This window comes from Camelina sativa, chromosome 7, assembly GCF_000633955.1.
Source record: "Camelina sativa cultivar DH55 chromosome 7, Cs, whole genome shotgun sequence".
Lineage (NCBI taxonomy): Eukaryota > Viridiplantae > Streptophyta > Magnoliopsida > Brassicales > Brassicaceae > Camelina > Camelina sativa.
The window spans coordinates 28,895,832-28,909,303 of NC_025691.1; the positions used below are offsets into that span (position 1 = coordinate 28,895,832).

General features: G+C 34.4%; 2 protein-coding genes across 6 annotated transcripts; one reads left to right on the plus strand and one right to left on the minus strand.

The window, feature by feature from the left end:
• Positions 2,638 to 9,794, plus strand: LOC104703131 (protein CIA1). Of its 3 annotated transcripts, none has more exons than XM_019227967.1 (10): positions 2,638 to 2,961; positions 3,211 to 3,357; positions 5,854 to 6,072; positions 7,918 to 7,982; positions 8,083 to 8,148; positions 8,258 to 8,329; positions 8,472 to 8,534; positions 8,839 to 8,905; positions 9,134 to 9,217; positions 9,490 to 9,794. In XM_019227967.1, exons 1-10 carry the CDS (start codon positions 2,764 to 2,766, stop codon positions 9,562 to 9,564), a joined length of 1,056 nt encoding a protein of 351 aa, XP_019083512.1. In that variant the 5' UTR covers positions 2,638 to 2,763; the 3' UTR covers positions 9,565 to 9,794. The 3 variants fall into 3 exon arrangements, with proteins under 3 accessions (XP_019083512.1, XP_010417382.1, XP_010417383.1); XM_010419080.2 differs by lacking the exons at positions 2,638 to 2,961; positions 3,211 to 3,357 and adding exons at positions 4,719 to 5,042; positions 5,292 to 5,438; XM_010419081.2 differs by lacking the exons at positions 2,638 to 2,961; positions 3,211 to 3,357; positions 7,918 to 7,982; ... (4 more) ...; positions 9,134 to 9,217; positions 9,490 to 9,794 and adding exons at positions 4,719 to 5,042; positions 5,292 to 5,438; positions 6,182 to 6,246; ... (4 more) ...; positions 7,398 to 7,481; positions 7,754 to 7,844.
• On the minus strand, positions 10,658 to 12,192 carry LOC104703133 (protein REVERSION-TO-ETHYLENE SENSITIVITY1). 3 transcript variants are annotated; one of them, XM_010419083.2, is made up of 4 exons: positions 11,976 to 12,070; positions 11,770 to 11,810; positions 11,311 to 11,642; positions 10,658 to 11,171 (listed from the first exon to the last, which is right to left on the minus strand). In XM_010419083.2, the coding sequence occupies exons 2-4, from the start codon at positions 11,783 to 11,785 to the stop codon at positions 10,752 to 10,754; spliced, it is 768 nt and encodes a 255-aa protein (XP_010417385.1). In that variant the 5' UTR covers positions 11,786 to 11,810; positions 11,976 to 12,070; the 3' UTR covers positions 10,658 to 10,751. The 3 variants fall into 3 exon arrangements, with proteins under 3 accessions (XP_010417385.1, XP_010417386.1, XP_019083513.1); XM_010419084.2 differs by lacking the exon at positions 11,770 to 11,810 and having other exon boundaries at positions 10,727 to 11,171; positions 11,976 to 12,192; XM_019227968.1 differs by lacking the exon at positions 11,976 to 12,070 and having other exon boundaries at positions 10,727 to 11,171; positions 11,770 to 11,828.

The following is a 13,472-nucleotide window of genomic DNA, read 5'->3' on the forward strand; positions in this document are numbered from 1 at the left end:
ATTTTAAGAATAGATAGCATACTAATTAATAACACACAACTTTTAATTTAAATAGAAATATTACATCACCACCACTAGTCAAACTAAGATAACTATTTACTAAATACACAAAAGTTTACTAAATTTATATTTAAATATTACAAATTGAAAATGTGTCACTAGTCAACCTGAGATAATTAACTATAAAAAAACACACGAAAAGTTTACTAAATTAATATTTTGTAATATTTATATCAACGATTTCATCCAATTTTCAAACCATTTTCTGTTGTTTTTCAGGACAATAATTTGTGTGAACAAAGAGACCAATGAAATGGAAAGATGAAAATGTTTTGTGTTAGCACAGAAAATAATATGGAGAAAATTATATAATTTATTTAAAAAACACAAATGATTTAATGAAAATATTGTACAAATAGGAAAAATTCTGTTTTTTTTTTTCATTATAATTTGTGTATTTTTTTTGAAACAACTGATAAAAAATTGCCTTGGAAAAAAGAAAAAAAAAAAGAAAGAGTAAAAAGGGGCAGTATTCTCTTTAAATTGTGAAATACCCCCTCGAGCTCTTTTTAGATTCGTGAGAGTCATTTTGTTTTCTGGTTAGCCCTAAAAGTTTACTCCTTCCCACCGCACCAACCAACCATTCTGGAACTTGGAGTTTGCTCCTCAATCGGTAGATTAGAGATAGATCATAGATGGATTTGATGGAGAAGAACTTGGAGCTAGTGGAGATTCAGAAGCTCGAAGGCCACACCGATCGGGTTTGGAGCGTAGCTTGGAACCCAGTCTCCTCTCACGCCGACGGTGTTTCACCGGTTCTTGCTTCTTGCAGTGGCGACAACACCGTTCGTATCTGGGAACAAAGCTCCCTCTCTCGCTCCTGGACCTGCAAGGTCTCTATCTCTTATCTCTTCTCTTTCTCTTCAAGAAAGTTCAAACCTTTTTTTTTTTTCCGAGAAAAGTTTCAATTTACAGAAATCTATTGATTCTTTAGGTCAGTTTTACATTATAATTTGTGGGTTTTTCTCCGATTCTATAAAGGGTTTAACTTGACCTTGAACTTGGAGTAGACCAGTGCGTTAGGACGTTTTTGTTGACCACTGTTGTGTTAGTTAAAGCTTTGTTGATTGTAATGAGCTCAGACTGTTTTGGAAGAAACGCATACAAGAACTGTGAGGTCGTGTGCTTGGTCACCCTCAGGAGAGTTATTGGCCACTGCAAGTTNCATAGTAATCAAATGAGTATATATTTTAGATACAATATATATAGAAGCGCTAAACAACAAACATCTCAGCCCAATCATCACCAAGACGATATGCATATACTTAAAAATAAATATTTCAGGTTTAAAGTAAACGCAACTAAGTCACGTGGTACTTAAATGTGCATTAAATCATGTTGTAGAACACCAATTTTCTCTAATACATGAGAAAATAGTATTCAACAAAATCGCTAGAATTTGAATTGTATATGTATAAGAGAGTTCTTGAACCATGTATTCACATACTGGTCACCGCAAAAACATTTTTCTCTAATTTTCAATAGATCAATGAGATTAATCTGAGATTGATATGAGAAATCATGATCATAGTAAACAATAGAAAAAAACTCTGCCATAGATTTAACAAAAGGGAGAAAAGTACTTGGATTTTCAAAGGAAAGTGAAAACAATGGATTTTTGTCTCAAACAGTAGAAATTGTAATTTGATTCTGAGTGCATTGTTGTGTTATTTCCATGGCTTTTTATAAGCTTCTCTTAGAGCATATCTTTTACTCATTTGATCAAAAAAGCCTCTTTGCTTTAGTCAACTTTTATAATTTTCTTAGCCAAAAAAAGAGTGAAATTTAACAAGTAAATACAAATCAATAAGATTTGAAAAGTAAAGAAATCATTGTTGTCTGGTGCCTAACATTTTATGTCAACTAGATAAATGACACTTTTTATTACCTTTATATGAAATAAAGAAAAAAAATCTATAAAGAACATTTATTTTAAAATTTATTTTTAACAAATCACACATATAAATGGTTTCCCTTAATTCATATAATACGGTGCCGACACCTGGCCATTTTAAGAATAGATAGCATACTAATTAATAACACACAACTTTTAATTTAAATAGAAATATTACATCACCACCACTAGTCAAACTAAGATAACTATTTACTAAATACACAAAAGTTTACTAAATTTATATTTAAATATTACAAATTGAAAATGTGTCACTAGTCAACCTGAGATAATTAACTATAAAAAAACACACGAAAAGTTTACTAAATTAATATTTTGTAATATTTATATCAACGATTTCATCCAATTTTCAAACCATTTTCTGTTGTTTTTCAGGACAATAATTTGTGTGAACAAAGAGACCAATGAAATGGAAAGATGAAAATGTTTTGTGTTAGCACAGAAAATAATATGGAGAAAATTATATAATTTATTTAAAAAACACAAATGATTTAATGAAAATATTGTACAAATAGGAAAAATTCTGTTTTTTTTTTTCATTATAATTTGTGTATTTTTTTTGAAACAACTGATAAAAAATTGCCTTGGAAAAAAGAAAAAAAAAAAGAAAGAGTAAAAAGGGGCAGTATTCTCTTTAAATTGTGAAATACCCCCTCGAGCTCTTTTTAGATTCGTGAGAGTCATTTTGTTTTCTGGTTAGCCCTAAAAGTTTACTCCTTCCCACCGCACCAACCAACCATTCTGGAACTTGGAGTTTGCTCCTCAATCGGTAGATTAGAGATAGATCATAGATGGATTTGATGGAGAAGAACTTGGAGCTAGTGGAGATTCAGAAGCTCGAAGGCCACACCGATCGGGTTTGGAGCGTAGCTTGGAACCCAGTCTCCTCTCACGCCGACGGTGTTTCACCGGTTCTTGCTTCTTGCAGTGGCGACAACACCGTTCGTATCTGGGAACAAAGCTCCCTCTCTCGCTCCTGGACCTGCAAGGTCTCTATCTCTTATCTCTTCTCTTTCTCTTCAAGAAAGTTCAAACCTTTTTTTTTTTTCCGAGAAAAGTTTCAATTTACAGAAATCTATTGATTCTTTAGGTCAGTTTTACATTATAATTTGTGGGTTTTTCTCCGATTCTATAAAGGGTTTAACTTGACCTTGAACTTGGAGTAGACCAGTGCGTTAGGACGTTTTTGTTGACCACTGTTGTGTTAGTTAAAGCTTTGTTGATTGTAATGAGCTCAGACTGTTTTGGAAGAAACGCATACAAGAACTGTGAGGTCGTGTGCTTGGTCACCCTCAGGAGAGTTATTGGCCACTGCAAGTTTCGATGGTACCACTGGCATTTGGAAGAATTATGGATCTGATTTTGAGTGTATTGCCACTTTGGAGGTACTTTTCTAGCCCAATCCTCGACTTGTAGTTGTTGTTCCATCAATTACATGAATTGCTTCATCTATCCTTTTTGCTCCTTTGACCTTTTGCTTACTTGATCTGTAGTTATAGTTTGTTTGATAACCTGAAAGCATCACTATCACAGCTCCTTTTTGCTCTTTCGACTTTGTCACTTGATCTGTAATGCTGAGCTCCTCTGAAGCAACCCATCTCCTTTGTAAATCTTTGTTCCATTATCTAGATCCTCCTTGGCTTATCAGAGTTACTACTATTAGTCTCCTGGATTTTTCAGCTTTACTTCATAATTCAGTATTCATTATGCTCAAAGTTTTTAGAGGTTTTCTTGTACTGTTTTTTTTGCTTTGAAGGACACTTTTTGGCTAGTAGAATCTTATTAGATAACTGTATGCAGGGACATGANTAATTTGATTCTGAGTGCATTGTTGTGTTATTTCCATGGCTTTTTATAAGCTTCTCTTAGAGCATATCTTTTACTCATTTGATCAAAAAAGCCTCTTTGCTTTAGTCAACTTTTATAATTTTCTTAGCCAAAAAAAGAGTGAAATTTAACAAGTAAATACAAATCAATAAGATTTGAAAAGTAAAGAAATCATTGTTGTCTGGTGCCTAACATTTTATGTCAACTAGATAAATGACACTTTTTATTACCTTTATATGAAATAAAGAAAAAAAATCTATAAAGAACATTTATTTTAAAATTTATTTTTAACAAATCACACATATAAATGGTTTCCCTTAATTCATATAATACGGTGCCGACACCTGGCCATTTTAAGAATAGATAGCATACTAATTAATAACACACAACTTTTAATTTAAATAGAAATATTACATCACCACCACTAGTCAAACTAAGATAACTATTTACTAAATACACAAAAGTTTACTAAATTTATATTTAAATATTACAAATTGAAAATGTGTCACTAGTCAACCTGAGATAATTAACTATAAAAAAACACACGAAAAGTTTACTAAATTAATATTTTGTAATATTTATATCAACGATTTCATCCAATTTTCAAACCATTTTCTGTTGTTTTTCAGGACAATAATTTGTGTGAACAAAGAGACCAATGAAATGGAAAGATGAAAATGTTTTGTGTTAGCACAGAAAATAATATGGAGAAAATTATATAATTTATTTAAAAAACACAAATGATTTAATGAAAATATTGTACAAATAGGAAAAATTCTGTTTTTTTTTTTCATTATAATTTGTGTATTTTTTTTGAAACAACTGATAAAAAATTGCCTTGGAAAAAAGAAAAAAAAAAAGAAAGAGTAAAAAGGGGCAGTATTCTCTTTAAATTGTGAAATACCCCCTCGAGCTCTTTTTAGATTCGTGAGAGTCATTTTGTTTTCTGGTTAGCCCTAAAAGTTTACTCCTTCCCACCGCACCAACCAACCATTCTGGAACTTGGAGTTTGCTCCTCAATCGGTAGATTAGAGATAGATCATAGATGGATTTGATGGAGAAGAACTTGGAGCTAGTGGAGATTCAGAAGCTCGAAGGCCACACCGATCGGGTTTGGAGCGTAGCTTGGAACCCAGTCTCCTCTCACGCCGACGGTGTTTCACCGGTTCTTGCTTCTTGCAGTGGCGACAACACCGTTCGTATCTGGGAACAAAGCTCCCTCTCTCGCTCCTGGACCTGCAAGGTCTCTATCTCTTATCTCTTCTCTTTCTCTTCAAGAAAGTTCAAACCTTTTTTTTTTTTCCGAGAAAAGTTTCAATTTACAGAAATCTATTGATTCTTTAGGTCAGTTTTACATTATAATTTGTGGGTTTTTCTCCGATTCTATAAAGGGTTTAACTTGACCTTGAACTTGGAGTAGACCAGTGCGTTAGGACGTTTTTGTTGACCACTGTTGTGTTAGTTAAAGCTTTGTTGATTGTAATGAGCTCAGACTGTTTTGGAAGAAACGCATACAAGAACTGTGAGGTCGTGTGCTTGGTCACCCTCAGGAGAGTTATTGGCCACTGCAAGTTTCGATGGTACCACTGGCATTTGGAAGAATTATGGATCTGATTTTGAGTGTATTGCCACTTTGGAGGTACTTTTCTAGCCCAATCCTCGACTTGTAGTTGTTGTTCCATCAATTACATGAATTGCTTCATCTATCCTTTTTGCTCCTTTGACCTTTTGCTTACTTGATCTGTAGTTATAGTTTGTTTGATAACCTGAAAGCATCACTATCACAGCTCCTTTTTGCTCTTTCGACTTTGTCACTTGATCTGTAATGCTGAGCTCCTCTGAAGCAACCCATCTCCTTTGTAAATCTTTGTTCCATTATCTAGATCCTCCTTGGCTTATCAGAGTTACTACTATTAGTCTCCTGGATTTTTCAGCTTTACTTCATAATTCAGTATTCATTATGCTCAAAGTTTTTAGAGGTTTTCTTGTACTGTTTTTTTTGCTTTGAAGGACACTTTTTGGCTAGTAGAATCTTATTAGATAACTGTATGCAGGGACATGAAAACGAAGTCAAAAGTGTATCATGGAATGCATCTGGTTCATACCTAGCAACATGTAGTAGAGATAAGTCTGTCTGGATTTGGGAAGTGCTTGAAGGGAATGAATATGAGTGCGCTGCAGTATTAAGTGAGCATACACAAGATGTGAAGATGGTTCAGTGGCATCCCACCATGGATGTGTTATTTTCTTGCAGTTATGATGACACCATCAAGGTAATGAGAATACTATATTAGGTTTAGTGATGCAGAACCTGAAGCTGTTACACAAAAAAATGAAAAAAAAAATTGTATTTTAACAACGTTAGTCGCGTGCTACTAACAGGTTTGGTGGTCTCAAGATTGTGATGGTGAGTTTGAATGTGTCCAAACCTTAGGTGAATCTAACAAGTATATCTTCTACCCATGTGTTTTTAATATGCTTTCGATTTTGTTCTTACTAGGCTCTTACTTGTTATAGTAGATTAATGTGCCTTTATTCTTCACACAGTGGTCACTCCTCTACGGTTTGGGCCATCTCGTTTAACGCTACAGGGGACAAGATGGTTACTTGTAGGTTAGTGAATCTTCTCCCCTTGTCTCCCATAGGCATTATTGAAGCAATGTAATCTGTCTCTGGGTTATTGTTCTGACCATAGCAGGCTTGGCTGAATGTGTACTTGCAGTGATGATCGAACCTTGAAGATATGGGGGACAGATATTGCCAGGATGCAGTCTGGTGAAGAATATGTACCTTGGTGAGAATATAATGGTTTACATGTAATTGAGTTTGTTCGTTTCTTACTGTTTCGAGTTGACATAATACACAGCCTGCAAGATTCCAAGAAATTTTTATTCCAACTTTTACTAATGTAATCCTTACTTGCTCGGACTTTGCAGGTCTCATCTTTGTACACTCTCTGGTTATCATGACCGTACCATATACTCAGCTCACTGGTCAAGGTATTGACACCTTTAAAGGGTTTGGTTTCTTAAAGCATGGTGTCACCATGTTTCCAATCCTAGTTTCTAACTCTGCCAGCCTAAAAGCAAAAACTTTGTTGTGCCTGATAATTGCACTCCCAGTCATCTGATCAAATGTATCCAGATTAGGGATTTTCATACCATTTTAATAAGCTATATTGCCTCCTCCTCCAATTTTCTTTCGTGAGACCACACTGAGTAAAATTTCCCTGAAGTTTACTATATATCTTTTGGGGTTTCTTAAGTTTTGTTTTCTTATATTTTTCTTTCAAAATTTTGACAGGGATGACATTATTGCCAGTGGAGCAGGCGATGATGCTATACGGTTGTTTGTGGACAGCCATGACTCTGTAAGATAATTTCATCTTGTAGTACTTCACTTCAAAACTGATATCCTTTTTATCTCAATGCATACTTAAGTAGAATTTGGCTGTATCGTTCCAACTTACATAGCACAATACAAGAAACCAAATGCAGGCAGTACTTATAGTTTTCCTAGTCTTGCCAATGGTTTACCACTATATAATTAAACATTTCTGCTTCATCTTTGAACTTAAAATCATTTGTTTGTGTACCAGGTTGATGGACCTTCCTATAATCTTTTGCTGAAGAAAAATAAAGCACATGACAATGATGTAAACTGTGTCCAATGGTCACGCGGTGTAAGTTCCATGTTTCTTATGAAGTAATAGACCCAACTGCATACTATTTCATACGTTATACATGGTTGAAATAATGAAGTATTCTATACGGCATCTTATAAATGTAACTTGAGAAATTAGAACATAATACTGATGCTCTGTCTTAGGGTCAGAGAGTTGATGTCATTTATTACTCGACTTACATTGGCTCAAGTACATGTAGTTATGGCTAAGTTTTTACCAGAAATTTATGTTGGCTATGAGTTTGAGCTTGTGATTATAACATGCAACAGGAGGGCGACCGGTTGCTTGCCTCGGCCAGTGATGATGGGATGGTCAAGATTTGGCAGGTTGCCACCAAACCGTGACTGGTGTTGATTTGGATGGTTCNGCTGTTACACAAAAAAATGAAAAAAAAAATTATATTTTAACATCGTTAGTCGCGTGCTACTAACAGGTTTGGTGGTCTCAAGATGATGATGGTGAGTTTGAATGTGTCCAAACGTTAGGTGAATCTAACAAGTATATCTTCTACCCATGTGTTTATAATATGCATTCGATTTTGTTCTTACTAGGCTCTTACTTGTTATAGTAGATTAATGTGCCTTTATTCTTCACACAGTGGTCACTCCTCTACGGTTTGGGCCATCTCGTTTAACGCTACAGGTGACAAGATGGTTACTTGTAGGTTAGTGAATCTTCTCCCCTTGTCTCCCATAGGCATTATAGAAGCAATGTAATCTGTCTCTGGGTTATTGTTCTGACCATAGCAGGCTTGCCTGAATGTGTACTTGCAGTGATGATCGAACCTTGAAGATATGGGGGACAGATATTGCCAGGATGCAGTCTGGTGAAGAATATGTACCTTGGTGAGAATATAATGGTTTACATGTAATTGAGTTTGTTCGTTTCTTACTGTTTCGAGTTGACATAATACACAGCCTGCAAGATTCCAAGAAATTTTTATTCCAACTTTTACTAATGTAATCCTTACTTGCTCGGACTTTGCAGGACTCATCTTTGTACACTCTCTGGTTATCATGACCGTACCATATACTCAGCTCACTGGTCAAGGTATTGACACCTTTAAAGGGTTTGGTTTCTTAAAGCATGGTGTCACCATGTTTCCAATCCTAGTTTCTAACTCTGCTAGCCTAAAAGCAAAAACTTTGTTGTGCCTGATAATTGCACTCCCAGTCATCTGATCAAATGTATCCAGATTAGGGATTTTCATACCATTTTAATAAGCTATATTGCCTCCTCCTCCAATTTTCTTTCGTGAGACCACACTGAGTAAAATTTCCCTGAAGTTTACTATATATCTTTTGGGGTTTCTTAAGTTTTGTTTTCTTATATTTTTCTTTCAAAATTTTGACAGGGATGACATTATTGCCAGTGGAGCAGGCGATGATGCTATACGGTTGTTTGTGGACAGCCATGACTCTGTAAGATAATTTCATCTTGTAGTACTTCACTTCAAAACTGATATCCTTTTTATCTCAATGCATACTTAAGTAGAATTTGGCTGTATCGTTCCAACTTACATAGCACAATACAAGAAACCAAATGCAGGCAGTACTTATAGTTTTCCTAGTCTTGCCAATGGTTTACCACTATATAATTAAACATTTCTGCTTCATCTTTGAACTTAAAATCATTTGTTTGTGTACCAGGTTGATGGACCTTCCTATAATCTTTTGCTGAAGAAAAATAAAGCACATGACAATGATGTAAACTGTGTCCAATGGTCACGCGGTGTAAGTTCCATGTTTCTTATGAAGTAATAGACCCAACTGCATACTATTTCATACGTTATACATGGTTGAAATAATGAAGTATTCTATACGGCATCTTATAAATGTAACTTGAGAAATTAGAACATAATACTGATGCTCTGTCTTAGGGTCAGAGAGTTGATGTCATTTATTACTCGACTTACATTGGCTCAAGTACATGTAGTTATGGCTAAGTTTTTACCAGAAATTTATGTTGGCTATGAGTTTGAGCTTGTGATTATAACATGCAACAGGAGGGCGACCGGTTGCTTGCCTCGGCCAGTGATGATGGGATGGTCAAGATTTGGCAGGTTGCCACCAAACCGTGACTGGTGTTGATTTGGATGGTTCTGAAATTCCTATGATGTTTTTACTTTTCCAGAGGTCTCTCTCTAACAACATAACATTTTAGGTAGTAGAGAACAGTATACTCTTTTGTCATATGATATTAACTCTATGATGTTTTCATAAGATTTTTCTGTTTTACTTATACCAAAAGTTTTAACACTGTTGGTATTAAAAGAAAGGTTATGAGAAATAAAAATAAAAACAAACAACTTTCTGACCGAATAAAAATACATAGCTGACGACAGTTGTGTGACTGAATTGTAAAATCTTTGTTGCAGAACGTAACCTGAAAGATCTCACATTTTCTTTTGTATTCTTCATTGTTAATACCTTTTGTGAAACTGTTTTAAATTTTATTTTTAAAATTTTTAAATTTCTTACAAAAAATGCGAAAAATCTTACAATTGAAGTATTAAAAGATATGTATAAACATGAAACTGGATATTCTACTACTCGGTTGTTTTAAATGAAACTTAACATTTTATGTTGTTGTGTTTCACTAACATCTGTATGTATTATCTATCGATGCATTTTCAAAATATTTTGCATCGATAGACGTCTAACTCTTGATCATTTGTCACGTTACCCATTATATTTATTCCCATGAGGTCGAATCTCCCTGAAGATTTTTTTGCATACCCTCGATTTTGAATCATCCGAAGCGATATGGTACCTATAAACCTAAACCAACAGTTACTATATATCACTTTATGCAAAACAAACATACCTCATTAGCTCAACTCGAGTATGATTATTACATAAGTATGTATTTTATATATACACTCTGGAATCTGGATCACTAACACACCAAGTATTCCGTTTGTTTTGTATAAATGCTGACCAGGAGACCCGGGTTTGATTGCCTGTAACCGATATTTCTTTATAATAACTTAACTCTAACATAGATGTGAGTCATGTGACAACAATTCATTATGTCGTCGAACCCACTCAACTTGTCATCTCGACCTCCGAATGATCATTTTTTTTTGTTTTCTTTTTTTTTTTGACATCAGCTCTGAATAATCTAGGGAGAAGAAAATAAGGGTTACTCAAATGGAGTTGAAAGCTTAATGGTGCCGAAAGGAAAAGAGAACAGTACTTAGGATTAACATAACTATTTGGTGTACATCATATTTTTTTTTTATTTTTATATTTCTCTCTTACTGCTTCAACAAATGATGTTCTTAAAACAGTAAGTAGCAATTATGAACCAGGCGAAGAGTAGTATCGAGAATGAGGAGAGGCCGATCAAGAATGGCCAGCCGACGAACGCTACGCCCAAAGATGTGACCAAAGCACATGGCAGAAATGACCGGACAACTGATGAAGGACTAATCCATTTCCCTTTCAGCATTAAGAGGATAAAAACATTCACCATATTCCACTCCATAGAGCCGCCATAGCAAAGACGGTTCAGACAGTGTGCAACATACGAATGGCAGTTACAGGTGAAGAGGTTGTAGGTTTTATGCTCAAAGCTACGAGTGGTCATGCTCAGTGCGTCATCCCATGTAACTGATGACCCATACTCAGTGTGTCTGAACCCATACTTGCAAGTGTGTCCACCCAAGTTTCTTGGTAAACAACACTGCAACAAACCCAACACACATTTGATACAGTCAAGATAGTATAAGAATAAAAAAAGGTCTTATCTTAGATACAGTTTCATAAACCCATGCATGCTTAAACCAGATACCATTGAATACATAAAGCAAATATACTGATACCTTGGTTCTATCGAGTTGGAGATACCGAGCAGGAGGACCAAATGCAAAATCATCAACATTGATGAAGTTAGAACCAGCAAAGTCCAAAATGACTCCATCTTCTCTGCAAAGTCCAATATGGCCAATGAAGGGAGTCAACCAAGAGACAACAGGGAGAGGAGTCCAGACAATACAGCATGGGAATTTCGACTTCCTTGTGTCAATCTCATTAAGCGGCCATAGATCATGATCATCACCATCATCTTCCATTAAGGACGGTAACACCATTTTTTCAACATCATAACTTCGTTTCAGGTCCATCATCATTATAGGAACTCTTCCACGAGATATTACTAATAATAGCACAGGAGCAGGTCTCATCATTAGTCCAAAGAAAAGACAAGACCCCCATGAACTTAAAACATTCAAAAAGAATCAAAAGTTTAAATCTTTGGATCAAAATGAAGCTAAAGTTTCAACCTTTATAAGAGGCCATGCGGTGACAATCTCCCAATTTGAGTCTAAATCAAAATTTCAGGATGAACAGAAATGTGGGTATCTCAGTAAAATTTCACAAAATCTACGGAAACAAAACAAAACCCAAGATCTAAAAATGCACAAGATCACAAGAGAGAAGCTCAAAATTAAGGAAACTGATGAGTGGAGTGTGTGTGTTTTCGATTCACCTGTTGGAAACTCCGACGCCGAGGGGCGGAGAGAAAGAGAGAATCGCTTAAAGCGATGCGAGAGCTCGGAGAAGGAGAAGAAACGGATGCCTTGTGAATTGTGAAGACAAAGGTGGAGACTTTTATATACGAAATTTTGTTGAAGTAACGCTTCTTCTTCTTCCAGTTGGAGAAATGCATTGGAGAAACGAGGAAGATGCAATGAACCTTTGGTTGTTTTATCATTTACTGCACTTTTCTAATTTATTATTAAAAATCTGAATTAAAATATTTAAGCAAAAAAACAAAAGGACTTTTGCTTTAACAAACCTAGAAGAACACACCCAAAAAAAAAACACAGTTAAAAAAATTTAGAATATTTGTCTGATTTGCAGTTTTTTTTTTTACTATCCAAATCGGGAGCTAAGAAGTAAAAGATTTGAATTCTGAGTAGCTGTGACGAAATTATAAGTTTAAATATTAAAATTTGATATTAAAGAACATCATATAGTTTCCTAAAGTTTGGAAAAAATTTCAAAATTCCAAACTTTTTGTCGATTTTTTTTTCTCTTATTGATTACGATTTCTCGTTATAAATAACGGTTTGATAAAACAATTTCTTAAATTTCAACCTTTTTGTCATTTTTTTTATTTATCGTATTGATTACTTTTTCTCGTTACAAATAACGGTTTGATAAGTAAAGATATATATAAATGTTATCCTTTATTACCGACAAAAAGTGATATCATATCTCTAACAATTCGATAATTGATTCTATCTCTATGACAGACATAACGGTTTCAAGAATTTAGAGAATCTCCTTGATGTATGGTTTTTGCATATCTATCATTCGTGCTAATGTTTTTTGAGGAAAATCGTGTTCATCTGCCGACGGGCTCTCATATCTTGTAATGGTTAACCAATGAAAATTATTCCTCTATTTTAGCTAATCGTACTTGGATACCATTTTAACATGCGATTCCATTTATAACGTGCCATAAAAGCATATATTAATTTTTAAAGAGAGATTCTCATAAATAACACCAAAATTCCAAATTTAGCATAACATCTCTAAAATTCCAAAAATAACACTATATTTTATAACTAATCTTGCAAAATTAAACTCTAAATTCAAAATACTAAATCATATCCCTCAAAATACTAAACACTTAAATGCATAGATCAAATTTATCATGTGAGTAAAACTTTTTGACTTTAATCAAATAATATAATTTTTTTTTCAGATGCATCTTATACAATAGATGTAGTTAATTTTTTTTAAGTGTTTCTAAATATAGACAATTATTTAACTATTTTACTGTTTGCCATATATATTCAAGATCATTCGCATGCATGACTAATTCATACTTTGGAATACCGTTGAAACTTAAAAATATTGATAAATCATAAGGTAGGGTGGTTTATTTGTGGGAGGAAATACAGAACAAGGCTCTGTGAAGATTCACTCCTCCCATCGACTTTCGAAAGAAAAAAAAAGTTATGTCAATATCGTAGTC

What these genes read in the sequence shown, in the direction of transcription:
- LOC104703131 (XM_019227967.1), top strand. Translation starts at nt 2,764, where the DNA reads ATGGATTTGATGGAGAAGAACTTGGAGCTAGTGGAGATTCAGAAGCTC. An exon ending in GACAAGATGGTTACTTGTAG is followed by an intron (nt 8,149 to 8,257) that starts GTTAGTGAATCT and finishes GTGTACTTGCAG; the next exon opens with TGATGATCGAACCTTGAAGA. An exon ending in TTGTGGACAGCCATGACTCT is followed by an intron (nt 8,906 to 9,133) that starts GTAAGATAATTT and finishes TTTGTGTACCAG; the next exon opens with GTTGATGGACCTTCCTATAA.
- LOC104703133 (XM_010419083.2), bottom strand. An exon ending in TCCAACTCGATAGAACCAAG is followed by an intron (nt 11,172 to 11,310) that starts GTATCAGTATAT and finishes GGTTTGTTGCAG; the next exon opens with TGTTGTTTACCAAGAAACTT.